At 48.1% G+C, this 23,292-nt stretch overlaps 1 protein-coding gene across 4 annotated transcripts in view; it reads left to right on the forward strand.

The window, feature by feature from the left end:
- The window catches only part of REPS2 (RALBP1 associated Eps domain containing 2), a 1,083,293-nt gene that overhangs the window by 553,567 nt on the left and 506,434 nt on the right, over positions 1 to 23,292 (forward strand). For all 4 annotated transcript variants that reach the window (XM_078658107.1, XM_078658103.1, XM_078658105.1 and 1 more), the window contains one exon: positions 16,707 to 16,845. In XM_078658107.1, the coding sequence (XP_078514233.1) occupies positions 16,707 to 16,845 (139 nt within the window). The remainder of the gene's footprint in view (positions 1 to 16,706; positions 16,846 to 23,292) is intronic.

A 23,292-nucleotide genomic window follows, 5' to 3' on the forward strand; every position in this document is an offset into this window, starting at 1 on the left:
AAAATAAAACCGTTTGAAAGTGGAATCCGAGGACCAATCCGCCGCACGCATCAGGTCCTCCAAACGTGCTCCCAAGGAGAAAGCCTTCGAGGCCATGGCGCCCCTGGCCGATTGAGCTCCAAACTGCTTAGTATCAATGCCAGCTTCCTGTAGCACCCACTGCACCAAACGGCCTATGGTGGGAGAAGACACCGCCTAGTGCGGCTTTCGCAGCGCAATTAGCAGCTGCCGTTCACCCGGAGGGCGAAGTTCCATTGTAACGTCTTCGTATACCTTCAGGCACTGTACAACACAAAGTTTGGGGACGTCCACAAAGGCCGGGTAAGATATAGATCTTATTGCGGACGTTGTACGGCGGCCCACTGTAAAGGTAACTCCATCTGGGGAAAACACTGTCGCAGAGATATCCAAAGCACGCACATCAGAGACTCTATGACACGAGACCAAACATAATAGCATAGCCAATTTAGCTGATAGTTCTTTCAGTGAAAGATATTTGTTTTGTTGCCACGAAAGGAAAAGATTTAGAACCACGTTAACGTCCCATAGGACGGAGTATCTCGGTTCTGGGGGTAAAGAAAGACGTACTCCCCGGAGTAGTCTGCAAACCAAGGGATGCTCCCCAACAGGAGCCACATTCAACGGTTCATGCGCTGCCGAAATTGCCGAACGCATTGCGTTAATGGTCCGGTAAGCCAGACCGTCCGCTGCCATTTCCGCCAGAAAATTTAGGATGTGAACGACCTCCAGGTCCCGTCGAAGACACCAACGAACCCACCTGGACCATGCTGATCGGTACCTCTTTGTGGTACTGTTAGCCCATGCTTTAGACAAAAAGGACTCAGCTGAGCTGGAAAGGCCTGGGAGCGACCAGCGTCTCCGGAAAGCCGCCATGCCATGAGGCGGAGAGAATCTTGCATTATTAGGTGATGCAGGACCCCGTCCGGATTGAGAAGAAGACAAGGGAGCCGGGGGAGTAGGATTGGAGAATCCCAAGAAAGTTCCAGGAGAACTGGAAACCAAACTTGCGATCTCCACCAGGGCGTCACCATCACCACCTCCACCTTTTGGCGGCGAAGATGGGCCGCTGACCTCACCACCATCGAAAAAGGAGGGAAGGCGTAAGACCGTTACCGACTCCAGTCTTGGAGAAACGCATCCGTGGCTTCCGCCAGAGGATCCGGTCTCCAACTGAAGAACCTTGGTAACTGGAAGTCGAGGCGGGACGCAAACAGATCCACCGAGAACGAGCCCCATATGGTTTCCAACCAGCGAAAGACCTGTGCGTCAACTTCCAGAGACTCGAGTCTTGCAGATACCTCGAGTGCCAGTCCGCCACCTGATTGGCCTGACCCAGCAGGTATTCCTCCGTCACCGAGACTTGATGGGCTAGGCAGTAATCCCAGAAATCTCTCACCAGATTCGCCAGGGCCCGGGACCAAGGGCCGCCCAGGTGGTTGACATAGCGAACCGCTGAGACGTTGTCCATCCGTAGAAGAACACATGACTTCGCCGAGTCCTTAGTCCAGCAACGGACCGCAAAGGAGCCCGCCAGAAGCTCCAGGCAGTTGATGTGGAGTTGCTGCTCCTCTAAGGACCAACCTCCGCCTGTGGAGAAATCCCCGCAGCGGGCGCCCCAACCTGACCTGCTGGCGTCCGATTCTATTATTAAGTCCGAACCGACCCGAAAATCGCCCGGCCGTTCCAAGCCTCCATATGGGAGAGCCACCAGGACATTTCTCCTTTCACCTCCTCTGACAGAGGAACCAATTGCTCGTAAGTCAGGTCTCTCCGGTGGTGGTACGCTTTGAGGCGCTGGAGGGCCCGATAATGAAGCGGACCCGGGAAGATTGCCTGAATAGAGGACGAGAGAAGCCCTACTACTCTGGCAATTTGACGCAGGGACGTGTGCGTTTTGGCTATCGTCTGCCTTAGCTCGTGCCTGATTTTGGCCATTTTCCGTGAGTGAAGACTCAGGGAAGCCTGCACCGAGTCCACAATGAAGCCCAGGAACACCATCCTCTGGGAAGGCGTAAAGACGAATTTGTCCTTGTTGACAATGAAGCCTAGACCCTGCAACAGAGTTATTGTCTGGTTGAGCTGAAGAACCAACTTGTTGGGACATTGGGCCATTAAAAGGATGTCATCCAGATAGACAATCATCCGAATACCCTGACTCCGAAGGACCTCCACGGCTGGATGCAACAGTTTGGTGAACCACCAAGGAGCCGAGGAAAGCCCGAACGGAAGGGCCGTGAATTCGAAGACTTGGTCCCGCCAGAGAAACTGTAGGAACCGACGATGAGGCGGGTGGATGGGCACCACCAAGTACGCATCCTTGAGGTCCAAACGGACCATCCAGTCGTTTGACAACAGTACTTCCCGCAGGAGATGGATATCCTCCATCTTGAAGTGGTTATACACTAACCAGCTGTTGAACTCCCGGAGGTTTATCACGGGTCTCTTTCCTCCGTCCGTTTTTTCCACCAGAAAAATATTGCTGAGGAAACCGGAGGGATGCTGTGTTGAATGACAAATGGCCCCTTTTTGCAATAGCGCCGAGACCTCTTCGTCGATCAACCGGGCATCCTCCTGGGAAAAAAGAATAGGACGCGGAGTCCTCAACTGGTAGGGGCGATCGTAAAACTCTATGCGGAAGTCGCGCACGGTTTGAAGAACCCATACGTCCTTCGTGATTGCCGCCCAGGCCTCCAGAAAACAACCTAACCGTCCCCCTATCAAAACCTGGTCTGCAGGGATTACACTCAACGTGGGAATTGTTGTTTCCTGCGTCGCTCCGGAAGCCGCCTCGCCCTCTGAACCGTTGGCATCTTGAGGGGTAGAAATTATTGTAATTGGCCGAGGAATTGTACTGGCCTCTGCCGGAGCCTTGCCCTTTATTGGGATGATTTTGACTGCCACGGCCGGTCGTGAGGCCCCTACCACGACCGGCCCCCCTAGAAAAACGCTGTTGGAACACTCTCTTGATGGTTGATTGGGCTTTGTCTACGGAGGAGAAAGTAGAGACAAACTTTCCCAATTCTTTAATGAATGGGTCACCAAACTGACCGCCTTGCGCCACCGCTCCCGCCTCCGAAGAGGCTAGGTCCCCCAACTTGGGGTCCAACTTGATGAGCAAGGAACGCCGACGCTCCGTTGAGAGGGCGCAGTTGGCGTAACCCAAGAATATCACCGCCCTCTGTGCCCAGTTGGACAAAACGTCCGGGGAAATGGCGGGACCCGACAGCTTGGCTTCCTCCGCCATATCGAGGATCTTGGTCAGTGGGCCTATTGTGTCCAATAATTTGTCTTGACACGACCGCCAAGAGCGGTTCGATGCCCTTGCGAGGGTCCTTTACAAACTTTGCCATAAAGGTGGCCATTTTTCCGTCTAGCTCCGAAGTCATGGCCACCTTTCCCTCCAGTGTAGGCCGCGGACATTCTCCCCTCAGGCAACTACGCGCCTCTTTTTCCAACGGCTTGCGGAGGCCCCCCGCCACGAACTTCGCGACCTTGTCACCCAGCGCCCAAGCAGCCGACCTCGGGTGGATGATATCGTCCGGGTCAAGCATACCTGAAGCATCCTGGGGCAACTCAGCCGCGGAGCCAGACGGGCGCCACGACCGCACGGAATCCTCATCATTGTCAGTGTCCGCAGGGGAGAACCCTCCCGGGGAGGAAGGGGCTGTCCCAGTCTGCACCGAAGGGCCCGGGGCTGGGAGCGGCGCAGATGTAGGATCAGTTGCCTTGGCCAAAAACGCATCCCTGAGGCGTTCAAAGGCATCCTTATCCACACCCCGCGCACCCCCCGAGCCTCCGTCCCTACACACCTTTTTAGGAGCTGGCAGGTTCCCCTCCAAGGGGGTTGGGGGAACCGCAGGGGGGTCCAGTGGCACAGGGGCCAACTTCGCACACTCCTGCACTATGCGGGCTGAGAGTCTATCCTCCATAGGCCCCACTATCTCCTGCACACACCTATAGATAGACTGATCGACCGCTTCATAGAACTCATCATCCCCCAAATACTGGTGGGTTTCCTCCTCCTCTACAAAATACCCTTCTGCCATGACTGTCAACCCTGCTATATGCTGTGGGGAAGGCAGAGATTCACAACTGGCACCAGGGACCAGAGGTATGGGCTAACCCAAGGCTAGCAAAGGCTTTTGCACTGGCAACCCAGAAAGTATAGAGGCAGCACTCCTCTCACAGCGCGCTGACCCACTTTCTCAAGACCGGGTGAATGCCGCCCCCCTGCGCGCTTCATGCTAAATAAAGGCTGGCCAGCGGATTACACCGCTAATGGTGCTGGAAGGTACGGCCCGTAGACGTGAACGTGGTAATCCGCTTGTACAGACCCCTTCGGGGCGTAAAATTAATATGGGGCAATACAACCCTTCAGGGCATCACGGTGAGGCGGCATGCAAAGGCTCCGGTGCGGTTCCTCTCCTCAGCGCGGCTCCCGTCACTCAGGGAAAACCATGCTGAGGAGAACGAGACGTGACGGCTCCCTCTAGCGGCGAGAAACCACAGCCGCAACCCCGGGGACAGTCGCGTCAGGGGCGAAACGTCCCTGCGACAACTTTGAACTAAAAGGGGCTCTGAAAGATAAAAACACACTGCAAATATCAGACAATGGCCCCTAAGCAAGAAAAAACAATTGCACGGTGCCTAAAACCTAAAACAACCCCCACAATTACACAGAAACGAGGGAGAGCATAGGAAAAGGCACTTAACTGGCTGAGAAGCAGCGAAGAAAGAGGAAGGGATCACAAGATGGACGCCCTACCTTAGGATGGTGGACACTGTACAAGGACTATGTTCGTGGACTGATGGGATATGTAGTTTACTTAATAGTGTTTTGGACTTTGGATACTTTCTTATTAACCCAGTGTTGGGGTATATAAGATATTTTTCTCACATTTATTGCTTTTCTGGCTGCTATGTGGTTTTTTGTTAATAAACAGCGAAGAGAGAAAAGCATAATCTGAAGCCTCCGGTCCTGACATAGAATCTGAAATTTTATTTGCAGAATTCGATCCTCGTCATTAGTATCTCTAATAACATATAGCTTGTCCTAATCTATTATAACTTTGGGGAAACCCTGGTAAACTATGGGAAGCAAGAATCAGGTGTCAGCATGATAGTCTTTCGTAAAAGTACTCCAAGTCTAGAGAGTACAGCACAGAGCTACACAGTGAGAGGAAATGTATAATAACTCTGTACCTCATGAAATCTCTAAAGGTCTGTGCTCTCTAACTAACAATACAACATCTATTAGCACACAAAGTATTCAAGGTAATCGACACTATTAATTTCCAGTACATTTCCATCTTCCTAGGTAGAATTTGGCAACATCCAGCTCTTCTACCACACTTTCAGTGGAGCACATTCGATTGCCTTTGAGCATCTCTTCTGAGAACTTGTCTCCCACCTCATTAACACGTCTTCTTCCTGCCTTGAAAATCCTCCCTTACCTTTCTATCACTACAAATAAACTCTGCCTTACTCTACAGCCTGTAACCTGCAGAGGAGAGAACATTCAAGCAAAACAATTTTCACATGAAGGTTAAACATTTAAATTCAGACGGTTCAGGCCCTTGGTTACACTAATTTAGCACAGCAGTTAGAGTGCACTTGACATTTGAATAAAAGTGGAGGCACGTTACAATTAATACACATATGAAACATCACATAGAATAAATAATGATTGCATATATTTGTGAATTATAATTATAAACATTCATATAATTATAAACGAGAACTACATTTCTAGTCAACATTCGTATGCACCCGTTAAAGGATTCCACTAAGTTGAGCATGGAGTATTTAAGTAATAGATTCGAGTCCCTCTTGTTTATTAGAAAATTTGAACACATGAAATAAAGAAATGTTAATCTACCTAAATCTACGTAAGTAAGTGACGTGTAAGGGCTCAGCCGAGTTAAGCTGCTCCACCAGTTAGGGATGGTTTTGTGGCTAGGGAATTGTGGCTTCTTTGAGGGCTGTGCATTACTAGTGTTAAAATTGAAGCTGGTGATTGAAGTTAGTTGTAGTACGAGAGAGGCATACATACTGGCGAGCAAGTTTGAGGGACACGACACACACTTCAATGCATGCACACACTCTCTCTTCCTCGGCCGTGTATGCTTTTTGCTTTGTCTTGAAATGCACTATTAGCCACTCATATTACCGCAAATTCCTTCAGTGCATAATTGTATACGCCATGTAGAGATACTCTAAAGATACCTTAATATCCCACCCAGTTTTGCACAATAACACTGTCCAAATGTGTTTTAATTTGAAAACCTTGACACTGATATTTCTAAAAGTGCACCAGTCTGGTGTTAGAAAACTCTACTTCATGAAAAGTCTTGAACCGTAATTTGAGAAGATGGGGCAGTATTCTTTTTGGTGCCCAGACCTGTGTTTATAACCCGGTCAGACCCAGCACACATCAACAAACGCTCCAAAGATTGCTGCTGTTGTTCACTTCATGCTCTCCCTTGTGATTCATCCTAAACCAGTTCTGCCGTTCCCCACTTCCAATGTCAGAGTCCCCAGGATTGATGGTATCCCTTGTGCACTCAATGCCCAATCTCAAACTTTGAATATTCATTAGCATATTAGCTGTATCTGTCATCTAACTGAGTATAAGATACAGATTTACGATATAAAATGTTTAAGTCAGACAGTATCTAGTTTCTCCCCCCTACTGGTGGACTTCAGTAAAATCCACAAATATGATTTCCCCTTGTGTTCTTTGCAACACATCAGATTTCCTTTGCAAAATGCTTGTTGTCTGGCTGAGGTGTAAATCTAATTGTCATGCAATTGTTGTTTTTCGAATCCAAATTGCTTAGTGTGTTGCCATGTCAAACCTCTTCTGATATTTTTTAGATTTCACTCGACCAATCAGCATTCAGATGGATTAATATGAATGTCATCTTCAAGTATGACATCGGAATGATAAATGAGTGTATTAATATTCATACAGCACAAGCCAGACTGGTATGCAACAGCGAGTTTGTGAGTGTGTGTGTGTGGAGCGCTGTACTTTGTGTAGTAGGCTGTGCGATCACAAGTGTACATCACCGGGGATTTTAAATATTTGGACTACATGTTTTTAAGGTTGAGACAGGGCAGCACATGTGCTGCTCTGCAAGGCATGCTGTATTCGAGTATGGAGTTGAAGCTCTGCCCATATTTTTCATTGGCTTGGGTCATTGTCCGTTGTAAATGCTGGCTTCTGATTCGGTATTTGGCTGGTTGGTCCCTCCTTAGTATCTCCTTGTCTTCATTTGTAACCTCCCATGAGTACTGGCACTTTTACCTCTGTTGTTACATGGTATGTTTTATTTAGTCTGTAAGCAATATTTTTTAGGTCGAGCCTAGAAGTGCAATCAATGCGAAGCATTGATTTCTGTCTGCTCGACGACTATTGTCACCCGTTTCTGGGAATGTGGACACGAGATGGGCACGAGCGCAGATTTCACCTCGTGTGCGCGCACGGCGCCGTGCCCATCTCCTGCCTCAGATTCCCGTGCGCAAACACACACACAGCCACACTCACGCATGCGCACATACACAGCCATACGCATACACAGGCACACACACACTGCATACACACACGCACTCCCCCTTAAACAGACACACGTGCACACAGACAGACACACGCACAGACACACTCGAACACACACAGACACACGCGCGTACACCCCCCCCCTTCCCCCTCCACTTACCTGGCTCTTTCCGCGTGTCCCTCGGCAGCCAGCATTCAGCGTGCAGGGTTCCAGGACGTTCTCCCGGCAGTTCCTTCCTGTTTCTTTGCAGGCCCCGCCCACGTCCCAACGAAGGCTGCCTGACTTCCGCTAGAACTCCGTGGCATCACGCTAAACTTGTTTTAATTTGTCTCTCCCCACCCCGAATCCGAACTCGCTGGTAATTTTTTATTAATTAAATAATGCAGCCCACGCCGAGCCTCGAACCCTATTCTCCAGCTCCAGGCAGCGCGCTCAGCCTGCCATCTGTTTTGGATCAGGTTACTGCTTTCACTTTTGCGGCTATTATTATAAAGAGCATAGCATTGTTTTTTGTGATGCTACTTCGTTTTTATGTCATTTGCAAATTGCATATGATAGTCACCTTACTATTTTCCTTAGGACTTGTGACCTGAATATCCCACAAAGGGAATTTAATTTAAGATGTGAATATTATTTCGTTTATAGCAACTGTGCTTAATGCCTTATCAGGATAGATCCACTAAATGTGAGGTGTTGTAACACAGTAATTTAGAAGATGTATTTGAGATCGGGCTGCTTGGGTGTATACTTCCCCGCCGCCGCCCTCGCCTTAACAACAGAGCACTGCTCAGGGCGAGATCTGCTATTTACAATCCGCCTGCCTGCACCAGCTCTGCTGCGTCACTTCTGCCCACCCGGGCCTCGCTGTGGATCTGCGGCTATGCTCACGGGAGGAGAGCTGCCGCTGCGGGGGGTAAATACAGTTAGGCGGCGAGGGTTGTGCGGTCTCTGCGGGGCACGAGAGACCTGGGACGGACACGGGACTCGGAGGGCCCAGCCTACGGGCAGTGTTGGGTGGTTCAGGCGCTCCGGTACTGCTCAGGCCAGCACTGCCCCTCTTCCTTAAACCCACGGATAAGGTCCGCCTCGGAGCCGCTGTTGTTCTTCAGGCCTGCCCTGCCACTGAGTTGCCCCTGCTTAAGCTGGGCTCACCATGGCGATACCCGGGAGCCAGGCACCGTGCTCTAGCGGGGGGAGGCGGGGAAGTTTAAGTACCAAGCATGGGTTTGAGGTCTTTCTGGCAGTAGGAACAGATCCAGGGGTCCGTGCAAACGTCAAACTTAACCCCGGCGAGCGCATAGCATGACACGATGCATATTAGCAGATACTGTCACCATCCCTGAAACGGTTGCTTCCCGACCACTTTCGCTATTGAGTTATTTTGATACCATAAACATGAGCGGGTGTAACCTGGATCATTGAGTGGGAGACTCATGTCTTCTGTCTAAAAGTGTCAAATACGTTATACAGTGTTGTTAAAAATGTAATATCATGTGATCTGTTTCTGTTACATTATGCAGTGTTATGAGAGCTGCTAAAACCATACTGTCTATCACAATGAGATCCCCTATCGATTGTACTTGTTTTTGTGTGCATATAATCGAGCCACAAGAATACTGGCCCCAAAATTACAATTGCCAGCCTCTGTATCATGCAATTGTGGTACAGAGGGAGAGGATGTGGCCTAACGGCTAGAGCGGTAGCCCGTCAGGGACCTCAATGTCCTGTGATTCGGGGCAAATCACTTAATCTCCTTGCGCCTGACAAAAATATTTGCCTGCCCGCGGTCGCTTTCAGTTTGCCCGACACGTGCCTCGGGAGCAGCCAGTTCAGTGGGGCAGGTAAGGCGCAGACCGCACTCTTTCTAACTTTTTAGGGGACACGTTATCTGTTAAGATGGACCGTATTCCCGCAGCATCGTACATTTTTGGGGCCCACATTGTAACATGTTGGCCTAGTGAGCATGTTTCTATGTGGATGCGTGTTGTTTGTCTGCTTCCTCCTGTTTGTTCAGATGTGATGGCCAATAAAGGCATGCATGCGTTTGTGGAATCTCCACAGCTGTATTTGCTTTTTGGTAAATGACGTATTTGTGGGCTTTGTTATAACTTTACAAATTTTTGTGTTACCGCTGAATTGGCTGAAATATCACATTTAAAGTATATATTTTAATAATAGATGGCATTAACAGATCTAAATCGTGTCGATTTAATAGCATTTGTTCTCGTTTTAGCCATAGTGCCTGTTTGGGGCTGAATACAAATTGCCTTGGCTTCTACTGTACTCACGTACATGCCTCCGGGTGGTAGCTAGTGCTAAAGGCTTGCTCAGAAAGACAAACAAGCGATCTCAAATCATCCGCACATGCAGTATGCATTCATTGATTTATTTAATTGATTTATTTCTTGATGTCAGTTCCTCTACCGCTGACATTTTGTTGAATGGACGTCTATTGTTGAGCTAAGGGCTGGATCACAAATACAACGATAATCCTGGTCTGGACTAAACACCCTTTTCTGCCTAAAAGGGGATTTAAAAAGTCAATGTTTTACCGCCAAGGGATTACTGGGAGTGACACAATCCAAGCACAGATCTACTGCAGTTGCAACAAATCTCAACTCACTCTACCAGGGCCCTTCTGTAATGCGATGCAATGCAATGACTTGAGGACCAGTGGGAAACAGCAACGAGTATGCAAACATGTACCTCCTGTGCACTGTTGATAATGCACTAGCACAAAGCATCTCCGACGCAGAGTCCTCCAGCAGCAACACCACATGCCATAATGTGAAAGAAATAATAATCTACGCACAGCTGCGCCCCTCACTGGCCAGACCATCATGTCAGCCACCCAAGAACCGCACAGGTCGCTGGGAGCCAGAGTGAGGACTGAGTGTGCAAAATGCCTTCGGAGGACCCTAAACATGAAGGTACCCTCAGCCTAGTATTGGTTTTCATTTATGTGTACATAGTGTAAAGTGTATGGGGACTAACAGACCAAAAGAAACCAGTGGCTGAAGAGGGCTGACCCAAATCTCACAGTCTGAACATCATTTGCTTCTCTTTTTCATTGCACTTGCTGTTTCCATCTGCTGCATTGTTATTTGTAATATTTATATATCTAAGTCATGTAAATACAACACATATTGCATTACAAATGCTATAGGTGCCACGTTTGCGAAAGTTAAAACTATTGGCATTGTAAATGACAAAGCTATTAATTTCGCTATTTTCAAAACCAACACATAAATTAAAAAATTGTCATTTACAATACCAATACTTCAAACTTTCCTAATGCAAGACCTATTGCATTGCAAATGCTTGTTTTATATGTTTCTCCTTCTGCAGGCATGACATGCTTTCCTGCAACATTCAGTGCGCCATGCGTGCTTTTACTTTCCAAGCAGCCTGGGACAATGGGTGCTGCTTCTTTGAAATGAAATAGGTCTCACATTTACAAGAGTTTTAGTTATTGGCATTGTAAAGGAAAATGCCTTTTATTTATGTGTTGATTATCAAAACAGAAAAATAAAAGGGATTGTCATTTACACTAGCAATAGCTCAAACTCTCCCAAATGTGAGACCTATTGCATTGCAAATGCTTGTTTTACATTTGATACAATTACATTAGATTTCACATATTTTAGGCACCGTGAGCTTAAGTGATATTCTCACTGTCACCTGATTTCAGACAAGTGCCAAAGTCTGGATTAGGACACCTGTAAAAGCTTGATAGGACTGTGAGTCTTGAGCACTTAACCTTCATCTAACCTGCAGACTGAGAGTGTGCGGCCTTAACCACTAGGCTTACGATGGCAATCTCTTTAGGTCCTGTTTTTATAGATAGCGCTTCCAGCGAATTTCATTGTTGCAAGATGCTTCACAGTTTTCTCTGCTTGTTGACTGGCTAGACTAGGTTAATAGCATGTAGGGAAGTTATTTATGATATGGGCGTGTGTCAAGGGCTAAAAAGCAGTTGCTGCTTAAGGAAAGCAGGTGTTTTTTGGTGGGGAGAGTAAGTTTAGCTCCATTGATAAGTGCTATTTTTTCCGTTTAGGAAACGTTTGTTTATTAATACATCCTACATTAAATTATTCCTGGATATCGCCGGAGCCAATTGAAGTTCTATAGAATATGAAAGATGGATTCCAGTATTTATTTTCACTAGAAGGACCCATTTAGTTTTTATGTAAGTCATATCTGTAATATACTCCCTTATAGGGACTTTCAGTCAGCCCTCTTCAGTCATTGGTCTGTTGTTGTGTCATTCACATTTTCACAATGCCATGTACTCACCTGGTCCCAAATGCGGAGATGACATTGAAGTCGATGCTGGACCTCCTATCCCTCTCAGAAAAGCATGAGATCCAGGGATGAGACTCCTAAATCACGCACTGTTCCGAGGAAGAATAGGGGGTAGGGACAAAATAAGAAAAGAGAGACTTACGATGCTTTATGTGTTCTGCTGAGATGCCTAGTGCTTTTCAGGATGTGCCGCTCCTGAGACCTTCTATGTTTGCAAAGGTAGGGATGTATGGTTTGGTGTAGACAAAATACACTGGAAACAACAAGAAAAGGCAATTACCATCAGTACACTAGCAGGCATCCTTATACATTGTCATTGCATTAACTGTAGTAACATTCTGTTACATGCTTCTTCTACAGTAAGGCATGAAAGTAGGATAACCAGGTTCACAGATAGGAATCTCTGAGACCCTCAAGGATGAACTCAAAATAATGGTTGGAGCCTTTGCCACTCCCAGGATAAAACTTGGAACATGGGTTGGAGTTACTGGCACTCCCGAGGTTACACTGGAAACAAGGGTTGGAGTTTCTGGCACCCACAATGTATACTTGGAACACAGATTGGAGTAGGACTCTCCCAAGGTACAACTAGGCACACTGGTTGGAGTATGACACTCTCAAGGTGTACTAGGAACACAGTTTGGAGCATGACACTCTCAAGGTAGACTAGGAGCATTGATCTCAGTACAAGAATGGGGCATGAATCAAATGCTCTGATTAGAATTCTTTAAACACTAGTGTTCATCAGAGAAACAACACATAAGGTCACTTGTCCTTGTATAAACACAGTTTAAAGGCCAAGGTTGAAGGAAGGTGACCAGACCAAGACAATAAAGGTGAGCTGAAGGGTAGTCGCTGAGAGAAACCTTAAAAACAAGTTTATAATCTGGAAGACACAGCTACTCAGGCCTGCTAACTCCTATCAAAGGATAGTGTGCACTAATCTGAGATCAAGTACTTAGCCTAGTACTTCAACTTATCCTAAGTTCTAAGAAGGTCTTGAGATTTTGACTCAGGAAGTCGCAGAGGAACTGGAGTAGCTGAGCTGGAGGCGTTGACGAAGCATGCGTTAGGGGAGCTAGAGCCAAGGGACTCACCGGAGGAGGTTTGAATTACAGCCAAGAAATGAGCTGCCACAGTCCGGGCGATTCTTCAGGTGAGTGGGTAGACAGGAATCTTGTTCCTCTTGGAGCATAGGCCAAGCAAGGTGCTCGAATTTGGGTGTGGTTTATATAACATGTTCAGATTCCAATGGATACAGTGGTATCACATGGCGCTCGTGCCAATCTGGAACATTCTCTAAGACTCCTGAAGGAAACACATGTTAGCGCACTGGCTTGATCCTTACAGAAAGAGCAGGTGCAAACTAACTGATGGAATCAATCAACAGGAAACAAATGTTTAATTTTGTCTAAACATGCACGATGTAAAACACTTCAAGATCCTGGTAACAGCTTGAGCAAGGCAAGCCATTGGTGCCCATGTTCAGGGAATGCTTGCAAGCTCAGGGTAATGGAATCAGAGTGATTGAGGAAACTCTGACATGGATTCATGGCGTACCATAAGTCGCTGCAGGATAACACAACCCTTAGTCAAAGGTAAAGGACACCTGTGGGCTGGGGAATGACACTATAATGAATCAAGGATAACGGAATTAATGGTCATGGGGAAACTCCAGTCAAGTTATCATAGCGCGCCATAATGTGCCACATGGAGTAACATGATATGAACTCTGCGCGCTAGCTTTACTAAACAAAGGGTGCATGAGGGGGTCGTGACACACAAAGAGCAAAAGTAGTTTTTTCAGTGCTAAGGACTGCTATATTAATGAGTGTTTTTGAGGCTAAAAATATTTTTTGCTTTTAATCCGTGTTTTTTTAGGTTGATGAGAGCCCGACAGCAAAGTTTTCCGGAAACCATATAAGCAAAACAAGCATTGACAAAGCCAAAAGACTGGCAGCCAACATAAGACCTGTTTCCTTTGACAATGCCTGTTTACTCTTTGTAGTCTTGTGACTAAGTGGGTTGGTTGGGCACATAGATTTTCAGTAGTCTGCTACTAATGAAAATTCAGACTGCTATTTTTATTTATCTTGTTATGGTATAAATTGTGAGGTTTTATTTATTATCTACAGTTTACAGTTACAGATTGTTACCACTGTGCCAGACGGATTTATAAGTGAGAGGGAGTTGTCAACCTGGGTTTCTTTCTTTCTTTGAAGAAGCAAGTATAGTTCTGATAGCAGCGAATCACTGGATAGGCTATTTGTTTTTGTTGAAAATGTGTTATGGCTAAAGAGCCATTCTTACATTCTAGCCATTAAGTTTCAAAAATCTGCCCCCCATTCTTTTTGTGTGTCGGGCACATCTTTTCATGTTTTAAAGGGTATTATGCCGATTATAAAGTTTGATTTAAAGGTGAGTGTCATGTTCATGGAACAGCACATTTAGAGCTGTAGTCTGATTTAAAGCTGAGGAGGATGGGGAAGCCTGATGGAACTTTTGTCTACTGCCAATTATAGCCGAGAAAAATGTGTTTAGTCTAAATATTCGGCCGTGGTTTGTAGAAGAGAGGACCTTTTTTTACCTATTTGAAACCTGAACAAAGGCCAGATAAATAGGAAAAAGTAGCAGTTCTGCCCACGGCCAACATGCAAATCCTGGTAGTGGGTCCAAGACTGTAGTCCAAAAAGTGGTGGTAATACTGGGCATATGCTATATGCCAGTTTGTGTATCAAAGACGAAGGTCATATTAATGGTAAGCATATGTGAATATGGGTTTAAGCAAGAAGCTTTCCTGCGAGTTCCTGGACATGGTAACCTCAGGAGCTAGTATCATGCAAAACAACCCAACAGAGTGACATTATGTGCCTCCATTGTGGTCATGCAATTTAAGTATTCTTAATGGTTGGTACTATCAACTTGGTAAGCGTGCGCTTCTTTAAATGCTTGAGACTATAGGCAAAGAAACACAACCAGAAGGTGTCTCCTGTGCAAGTGAGCACAACATGCTGTAATGCAGGTTCCCCGTAGTCTTTGCTTCCATGAGAGGCACCTTGGAGACCAGCGATACTCAGCAGCACAAGACCCTCCCACTGACAAAGATGTGTGATAGTCCAACAAATAAGTGGTTGTAGAATATATCCACCTCTGAGAACCATTGTTACAGATAGTGTTTATTCAATGCAAACACCAAATCTGTAAATCATTTATGGAATACTATTTTGATATCACTAAAACTTTTTTGTAATCATTATCAGGTCTGGTGTGAGCCAATACCTTTTGAGTTTGCTAAAATTGTATGTGTAATATACTTCCATATACAGGCTTTCAGCCTGCCCTCTTCATCCACTGGTCTGTTATTGTATCGTTCCCATTTTTCTTGTGCCCACTACAGCATGCAGCATGGGTCAGCATTATTCAGCCATTGGCTAGATTTACTATGAGTGACGGCATTCTGCCCTAACACAAGGAGCACATCCACACACAAAGTAGTTCCCTTCAATGCCATGAACTACTATGACACTGTGTGCTTTAACAACAACAACAAAAAGAACAATTGATGGACAGAATGCAGAACAACGTCATACATTCACCCCAGTACAGAGATCTGGTCCTAAATCCATCGTTGTTTTGCTCACCATGCCATTTCAGTTTGGAACCAGCCATATGCTAATCAGTCCTGACCCTGCGCTCAATGGGAACAGTCCAGCCCAAACTGCCAGGCCAGGTCCTCCCTGGACTGGAAACAAGCATCCTAGGACCGGTTTCGGGCTTTCAGCCCTCATCAGCCAGGATAGCTTGACTCCAGTGGCATGGAGAGCACAGGACCCATGTCTGGGCATACCTGTCCCACTTGTGGTGACAAATGCAAAAAGAACAATTGATGGACAGAATGCAGAACAATGTCATGCATTCACCCCAGTACAGAGATCTGGGCCTAAACATATTGTTTTTTTGCTCACCATGCCATTCCAGTTTGGACCCAGCCATATGCAAATCAGTCTTTACCCTACGCCCAATGGGAACATTCCAGCCCGAACTGCCAGGCCAGGTCCTCCCTGAACTGGAAACAAGCATCCTAGAACCGGTTTCGGGCTTTCAGCCCTCATCAGCGAGGATAGCTTGATTCCAGTGGCATGGAGAGCATGAGACCCAAGTCTGGGCATACCCGTCCCACTCGGGGTGACAAATGCAAAAAGAAAAATTGATGGACAGAATGCAGAACAATGTCATACATTACCCCAGTACAACAAAGCGCTATTTTTGATTTTATCCATTTTTTTTCAATTGATGAAAGCCGGCAGATTCCTCTACAATAAAGTTTTGCAAAACCCATTACAAAACAACGCATTGACAAAGCTAAACCTGTAGACTTTGGCAATGCTTGTCACACACACTACAACCATGAGAAGATAATTTAGTGTTTGTTGTGGCGGGCATATAATAATTAACAAATAGAATGCATTTTCTGCTTACGGTATTACACCGACCAGTTAGGGCTTCTCATAAATGATTACAATGCGCACATGCCCAAACTCTTAGTATTCTGGGTCGGTTGTTGCTTGCTTTAATTTTGCAGAGCTAAATGCTTCTTTTAATAATCCAAATTAATCTCTGTTGTCCTGCATTCATGTGGCTGTCAGTGTTGTTGTTATCCATTCACTTGTAATTGATTGCAGTTGTTTGCCCTTGAGCATCAGGTTACTGCTGTTAGTACACATTCTCAATCATTGTGAAGGTTTAAAGGCCTTCTTTTGTTCTCCTTTTTAAGTGTCTCTTCTTCGAGTCACCTGATATTCTAATTTCTGGTCTTCGCAGTCATTTTCAGTTGAACGAGAAGTCCAGGATTCCAGCAATAATTATTTTGAAGACCCCTGGAGGATAACCGAGGAACAACGAGAGTACTACATCAACCAGTTTAAATCACTCCAGCCAGACCTCCACGCCTTTATTTCAGGTATTGCAAATAACTCAACTGCGAGGTGTGTTGTTCATCAGTTTGCAAAGTGCAGTCGTACATTTTGTGCCACGTTATTGACACAAGCACTGATGCGAAATTTAGGGTCAATAGATATCTTTTACAGATGAGGAGGGGGATGTGAGACAAATTTAGACAATCAGCCTCACAAACTGGATGAGTTTATTCTGTTGTCTACTGATTAGGCAACCCCATTGTTGTTTATTATTTAGGAATGAGCAAACTTAGTATAAATAATGCTTTTTTTGTGTTTAAGTTTGATAAGGCTGCATTTTGTTACCCACCAACCTATTCTTTTCATAGACTACATGATGTTGGATATGCTTTGAGGTCCGAACTTCCCCAGGAAATATATGAGTGCTAGAAACAGACTGACCGCGTAAAGTATATTAGGTCCGCTGAATCCACTAGCTGCCTGGGAAAAAAAATGCAAGAAGATCTCAAAAGCTTCCTAGGCACAAACAAATGGCAACAGCAGATGCATCAAAGCTAGGCTAAATCGAGTGGTTCGAAAGCGCACTTAAACATTTGAAGCGTGTATTAAAAGCAGCATAGGTAAAGCTATGTGCACAAGCATCAGGATCTCATTTGCCTGCATCAACAGAGCTAAGGAAAGAGTCCAAAAAAGCAATTTGGGAAGCAAAGCGTGCAAAGAGCAGCAAGACTGGATTGAAGTCATACATGCCTGTAAATCAAAGAATAATAAACTTCTGTGAGCCCCGATTAACCAGCTAGAGTATGGTCTGACACTTTCAGCTGGCAACCACACCGATCAATAAGTTTCGCTAACCCATATCGGCTTACTGTATCATTCCGCAGAATTAACAACATAGTATACAGATGATAAGGGCGACTCTCCAACTCTTTGCTGTTCCCAAACTACAATTGAAGCTCAAATAAAGAAAATTAAAGGAAATGGGGCGCCTCGTCCAAATGGACTGCCAGCATCGATCTACAAGCAGGACCAGGGCTTCTGGAGAAAACAACACCTCTAGCTCAGCTGTACAACTTCTGCTTCCAAGAAAACACCAAACCAGAGTCTTGAGGTGGGTCTGTTCTTCACCCAATCTATCGCAAGATCTCAAATAAGGTTGTGTACTCGCCTAATTCTGTTGAATCTTTTTATTTTTGATTTAAGCAATTCATCCAACAAGGCGCCCTCACATCCCCCGAAATTGGGACAGCTGCGGATGTCACTAAAATACGCAGATGACATAGTACTGATGAATTTAAACCCAATTGGTCTGCAAAACATTTTGATTGCGCTGGCCCTTTGCTGCACAAACCCATGGCCGTAAATCTAGAAAAAAACCAAAATAGTCATCTTTGGAGGCGGTCAAAAGAAGAAGGGATAATGGTACCTGGGAGGCAACATAGTGGAAAAAAGTTCCAGCTATAAATATTTGGGGGTATGGCTTCAAGGTTGCCATTCCCACAGACTAAGCCTAAATACACTAAAGCCTCCCTTGGCCTCACTCACTGCCGCTTTCCAAAAAATACTTCGTGAAATATTCACGACAACCTGAAAACCAATCTTGGTGGCAATCAAAGCACAGCTGATTCCAATGTTAGCTTATGGGTCAGAAGCCTTCCCGGGGAAGCTAGACTTATTTTTGAATAACTCAAAGTGCAAGGTTTTCCGCCTCTATTCCATCTTCCGCAGTATACCTCCCCCGCACAGATCCGTTTAGAGGTTAGACTGCATGAGCAAGGGCTAGTACAGCAAGGCATCCTTCTTAAGTACGTCATCACTAAGAGAGGCCGTGGCGGACATACTAAGATCCTTTAACTGGAAAGAGATTTAAGAAGGCAGTAAAACCTATCACCAGCAAGCAACCCACTGCCAGCGTGGGCCCCAAAACCTAGCTCGACGCTACGCAGGCTGTGTCTGGGGCAGGAAGAAATCTCTTGCACATATTGTGCATATGCCCAGCTGTGCAAACTAAACGTGGAAAGTTTCTACATCATATATTTAACACTCATGGAATTAGGACACATCATCATGCTCTTCTTTTGTGCTTGCGCGGCTCGTGTGTCCAGGTAATAGTCTGCCTGGTTAAGTTTATCACTATTGCTGAGAAACTGTTCAAAGCTGGGTGCTCAATCGATTTTGAGAATGCATTGGCTCATGCAGCTCCCTGGAGCAAAAGCCAAGATGAGCCTAAAAAGCCTCACTGTATATCATAGTCAAACCAAAACTGAGGAAAAGGGGACACAAATTGAAGCCTTAGTGTGCTGCATGTTGCGCCACAGTCTTAGCTGATCATAATATTGTAAGCCAATGACTTGCTGTGGGTGAATACTCTGATGTTTCTTGAGCGCTCTTTATGATTGGACCAAGAGTTATAACAGTGGCCATCACTCAAGCTCCGTTGCACTTTACAAGCCTTGACACTTTCAAATAGTGCGTTATTTCACTACTATGGGCAAACGCTGAAATAGTCCAATGGCATGGATTACAACTATTTTGAACAAGCAATCAGCTGGTACAGCAGTTATTACCAATTTACCTTTTGCTCTTCTTAACCCCTTAAGTGCTGCCGTCGGCCGTTGGACGTCGCAAGCACTACCTTCGTAGTGCTGCGCACGTCCAACGGCCGACACGGCCCCGCCTGTTTGGCGGAAGTGCCGCACTGCCGCGAAATCGCGGCTGCGGCAAACGGGTTAAGAATGCTACTATTGCCTTTTTACACAATTTGAAGACATATAATTTGAGGCACTCCGTGCATTGGACGGCACTAATAGTACAAGTTTTTAAATATGTTTTTTTTGACTGTGTACATATTTGTATTTGTTTTTATTTTGCTATTTGCACTCTTTTATCAATCAATCAATCAAAGACATTTATAAAGCGCACTACTCACCCGGAGGGTCTCAAGGCGCTTGGGGAGAGGGGGTCCGCTACTGCTTGAACAGCCAGGTCTTGAGCTTCTTCCTGAAGGAGAGGTGGTCTTGGGTCAGGCGCAGGGCGGTCGGGAGGGAGTTCCAGGTCTTGGCGGCCAGGTAGGAGAAGGACCTTCCTCCTGTTGTCGCTCTTCGGATGCGGGGGACGGCGGTGAGGGCGTGACTGGTAGATCGGAGATGGCGTTTGGGAGCGTAGAAGTTGAGGCGGTTGTTGAGGTAACTCGGGCCTTGGTCGTGTAGGGCTTTGTGCGCGTGGGTGAGGAGACGGAAGGTGATTCTCTTGTTGACGGGGAGCCAGTGCAGGTCTCTAAGGTGTCCGGAGATGTGGCTGCGTCGGGGGATGTCGAGGACGAGTCTGGCTGAGGCGTTCTGGATCCGCTGGAGTCTCTTCTGGAGCTTGGCGGTGGTTCTGGCGTAGAGGGCGTTGCCGTAGTCCAGTCGGCTGGTGACGAGGGCCTGGGTGACCGTCTTCCTGGTCTCGATGGGGATCCACCGGAAGATCTTCCGTAGCATGCGCAGGATGTTGAAGCACGACGAGGAGACGGCGTTGACTTGTCTGGTCATGGAGAGGGAGGAGTCCAGGATGAAGCCCAGGTTGCGTGCGTGGTCTGTGGGTTTGGGTGCGTTGCCCAAGGCGGGGGGCCACCAGGAGTCGTCCCAGGCGGAGGGCGAGGAGCCCAGGATGAGGACTTCCGTCTTGTCTGAGTTCAGTTTCAGGCGGCTGGTCGTCATCCACTCGGCTACGTCTTTCATCCCTTCGTGTAGGTTGGTTCTGGCGGCGTCGGGGTCGTTGGTCAGGGAGAGGATCTGCTGGGTGTCGTCGGCGTAGGAGATGATGTTGAGGTTGTGTTGGCGTGCGATGGCCGCAAGGGGGCTCATGTAGACGTTGAAGAGGGTGGGGCTTAGCGAGGACCCTTGAGGGACGCCGCAGATGACTTTGGTGGCCTCTGACTTGTACGGTGGTAGGCGGACTCTCTGTGTCCTTCCGTCGAGGAAGGAGATGATCCATTCCAGTGCCTTCTCCTGGATTCCGACGTTGCTGAGGCGCTGCACTAGGGTGCGGTGACAGACAGTGTCGAATGCTGCGGAGAGGTCTAGGAGGATGAGGGCCGCTGTTTCTCCGTTGTCCAGCAGGGTTCGGATGTCATCGGTGGCAGCGATGAGGGCGGTCTCGGTGCTGTGGTTGGCTCGGAAGCCAGACTGAGAGGGGTCGAGGGATCCATTCGTCTCGAGGAAGGCGGCCAGCTGCTTGTTGACGGTCTTCTCGATGACTTTGGCTGGAAACGGGAGGAGCGAGATGGGGCGGTAGTTCTTGAGTTTGGTGGGGTCCGCTGTTGGTTTCTTTAGTAGAGCGCTGAGTTCGGCGTGCTTCCAGCTCTCAGGGAAGGTGGCTGTGTCGAAGGAGGTGTTGATGATGTCCCACAGGTGGGGTACGATGACGCCGTCGGCCTTGTTGAAGGCGTGGTGAGGGCAGGGGTCGGTCGGAGATCCGGAGTGGATAGAGTTCATCGTGCGGATGGTGTCTTCTGTGGTGATCGGGGTCCAGGCGCTGAGGGAGGTGGTGGGGGACGTTGGTGCGGTCGTGGGGAGCGTTGGTTGTGTGCTGAAGCTGTTGTGTATGTCGGCGATCTTGTTGTGGAAGTAGGAGGCGAGGGAGTTGCAGAGGTCTTGCGATGGGGTGATGTCGTTGGATCCAGCGTTGGGGTTGGAGAGCTCTTTCACGATGTTGAAGAGTTCCTTGCAGTTGTGTGCGTTGTTGTCCAGCCGGTCCTTGAATGCTGTTTTCTTGGTGGCGTGGATCAGTTGATGGTGCTTTCGGGTGGCGATCTTGAGGGTGGTCATGTTGTCCGGTGTTGGCTCCCTTCTCCAGGCTTTCTCGAGGGCTCGGCAGTTCTTCTTGGAGCTCTTGAGTTCGTCTGTGAACCATGGGGCCTTCTTGCTGCCGGGTCTGCTGGGCGGGGTCTTCAGTGGGGCGAGTTCGTCCGCGCAGTTGCTGATCCACTTTGTGAGGTTGTCGGCGGCCTGGCTTGGGTTCGCTGAGCTGGCGGGAGGGTGCTGGCTCAGGGAAGTGGCGAGCTGGTCGGCTGTGATCTTGTTCCAGCTTCTTCGTGCAACCTGTTGCTGGTGGTGGTGGATCGTGGTTCTTCTGAAGGTGAAGTGGATGCAGCTGTGGTCCGTCCAGTGGAGTCCGGTGGCATGGCTGAAGGCGATGTCTTTGCTGGATGAGAAGACGGCGTCGAGTGTGTGTCCGGCGAGGTGGGTGGGGGTGGTCACCAGCTGCTTGAGTCCGATGGTGGCGAGGTTGTCAAGCAGGGTGGTGGTGTTGCGGTCGTTGTCGTTCTCCAGGTGGAAGTTGATGTCCCCCAGGAGGATGTAGTCGGCGGAGGGGAGGGCGTGCGGGCTGATGAAGTCGGCGATGTCTTCGCTGAATGGTGTGCGTGGTCCCGGGGGTCGGTAGATCAGGGTGCCTCTGAGGGTGGTCTTGGGGTCGGTGTGGATCTGGAAGTGCAGGTGTTCGGCGATTGTCAGGGTGTCGTCGGTGTTGGTCGTGATGCGGATGGTGTCCCTGTGGATGATGGCGATGCCTCCTCCAGTCTGGTTGTCGCGGTCTTTCCGGGTGATCTTGTAGCCCTCTGGGATGGCGATGGCGATGTCGGGCGCTGAGGAGTCGTTCATCCAGGTTTCCGTGAGGAAGGCAACGTCAGGAGCTGTGGTGTCGAGGAGGTTCCAGAGTTCGATGGCGTGTCTGTGGACGGAGCGGGTGTTGAGCAGGATGCACTTGAGGTGGTTGCTGCTGGTGTTCGGCTTGGTGGGTGCTGGTGCGGTGTAGGTCCTGATGCAGGTGAACTTGCAGGCGTGGCAGCTGAAGGGTCCGTGGGTGCGTCTCGGGGTGGCTCGGTAGCATCCCGGGATTCGGCCGGTGTTGAGTGCATAGAGGTCGGTGGCGGCGTAGGTCTGGCGGGAGGGCTGGTGACGGCGGGAGCCAGGGGTCCTGGCACTGGGCGCAGGCCAGGCGCGGACGGGCGCAGACGGGCTTACCTTTGGCGCGCCTTCGGCGCGCAATCGGCGCTCCCGCTGCGCGTTCGCACAGTCGCCATATATGGCGAAGTGCGAGGGAGGGCGGAGCAGCTGGGAGGCGGGAGCGGGGAGGGCACAGAAAGAAAGGGGGCGTGGCTAACAACAGAGGCGGGAAGCGGGGAGCGGGGCGGGAGGAACCGGGGGAGCGAGTACAGGGGGGCAGGCGATGAAAAATACAATCCTAACAAAGACAATCACAGTTACAGCAAGGGGCACACAGCAAGGAAAAACGGGGCACAGGATCCTAAAAGTCAACAACAGTGAACACAGCACAGAGGGGCACAAAGGGGCACACAGCAAGGAAAAACGGGGCACAGGATCCTAAAAGTCAACAACAGTGAACACAGCACAGAGGGGCACAAAGGGGCACACAGCAAGGAAAACGGGGCACAGGAGCCTAAAGGCAACAACAGTGAACACAGCACTAGACCGCAGGAGACCACG

Source organism: Lissotriton helveticus, chromosome 8 (genome assembly GCF_964261635.1).
Source record: "Lissotriton helveticus chromosome 8, aLisHel1.1, whole genome shotgun sequence".
NCBI classification, from domain to species: domain Eukaryota; kingdom Metazoa; phylum Chordata; class Amphibia; order Caudata; family Salamandridae; genus Lissotriton; species Lissotriton helveticus.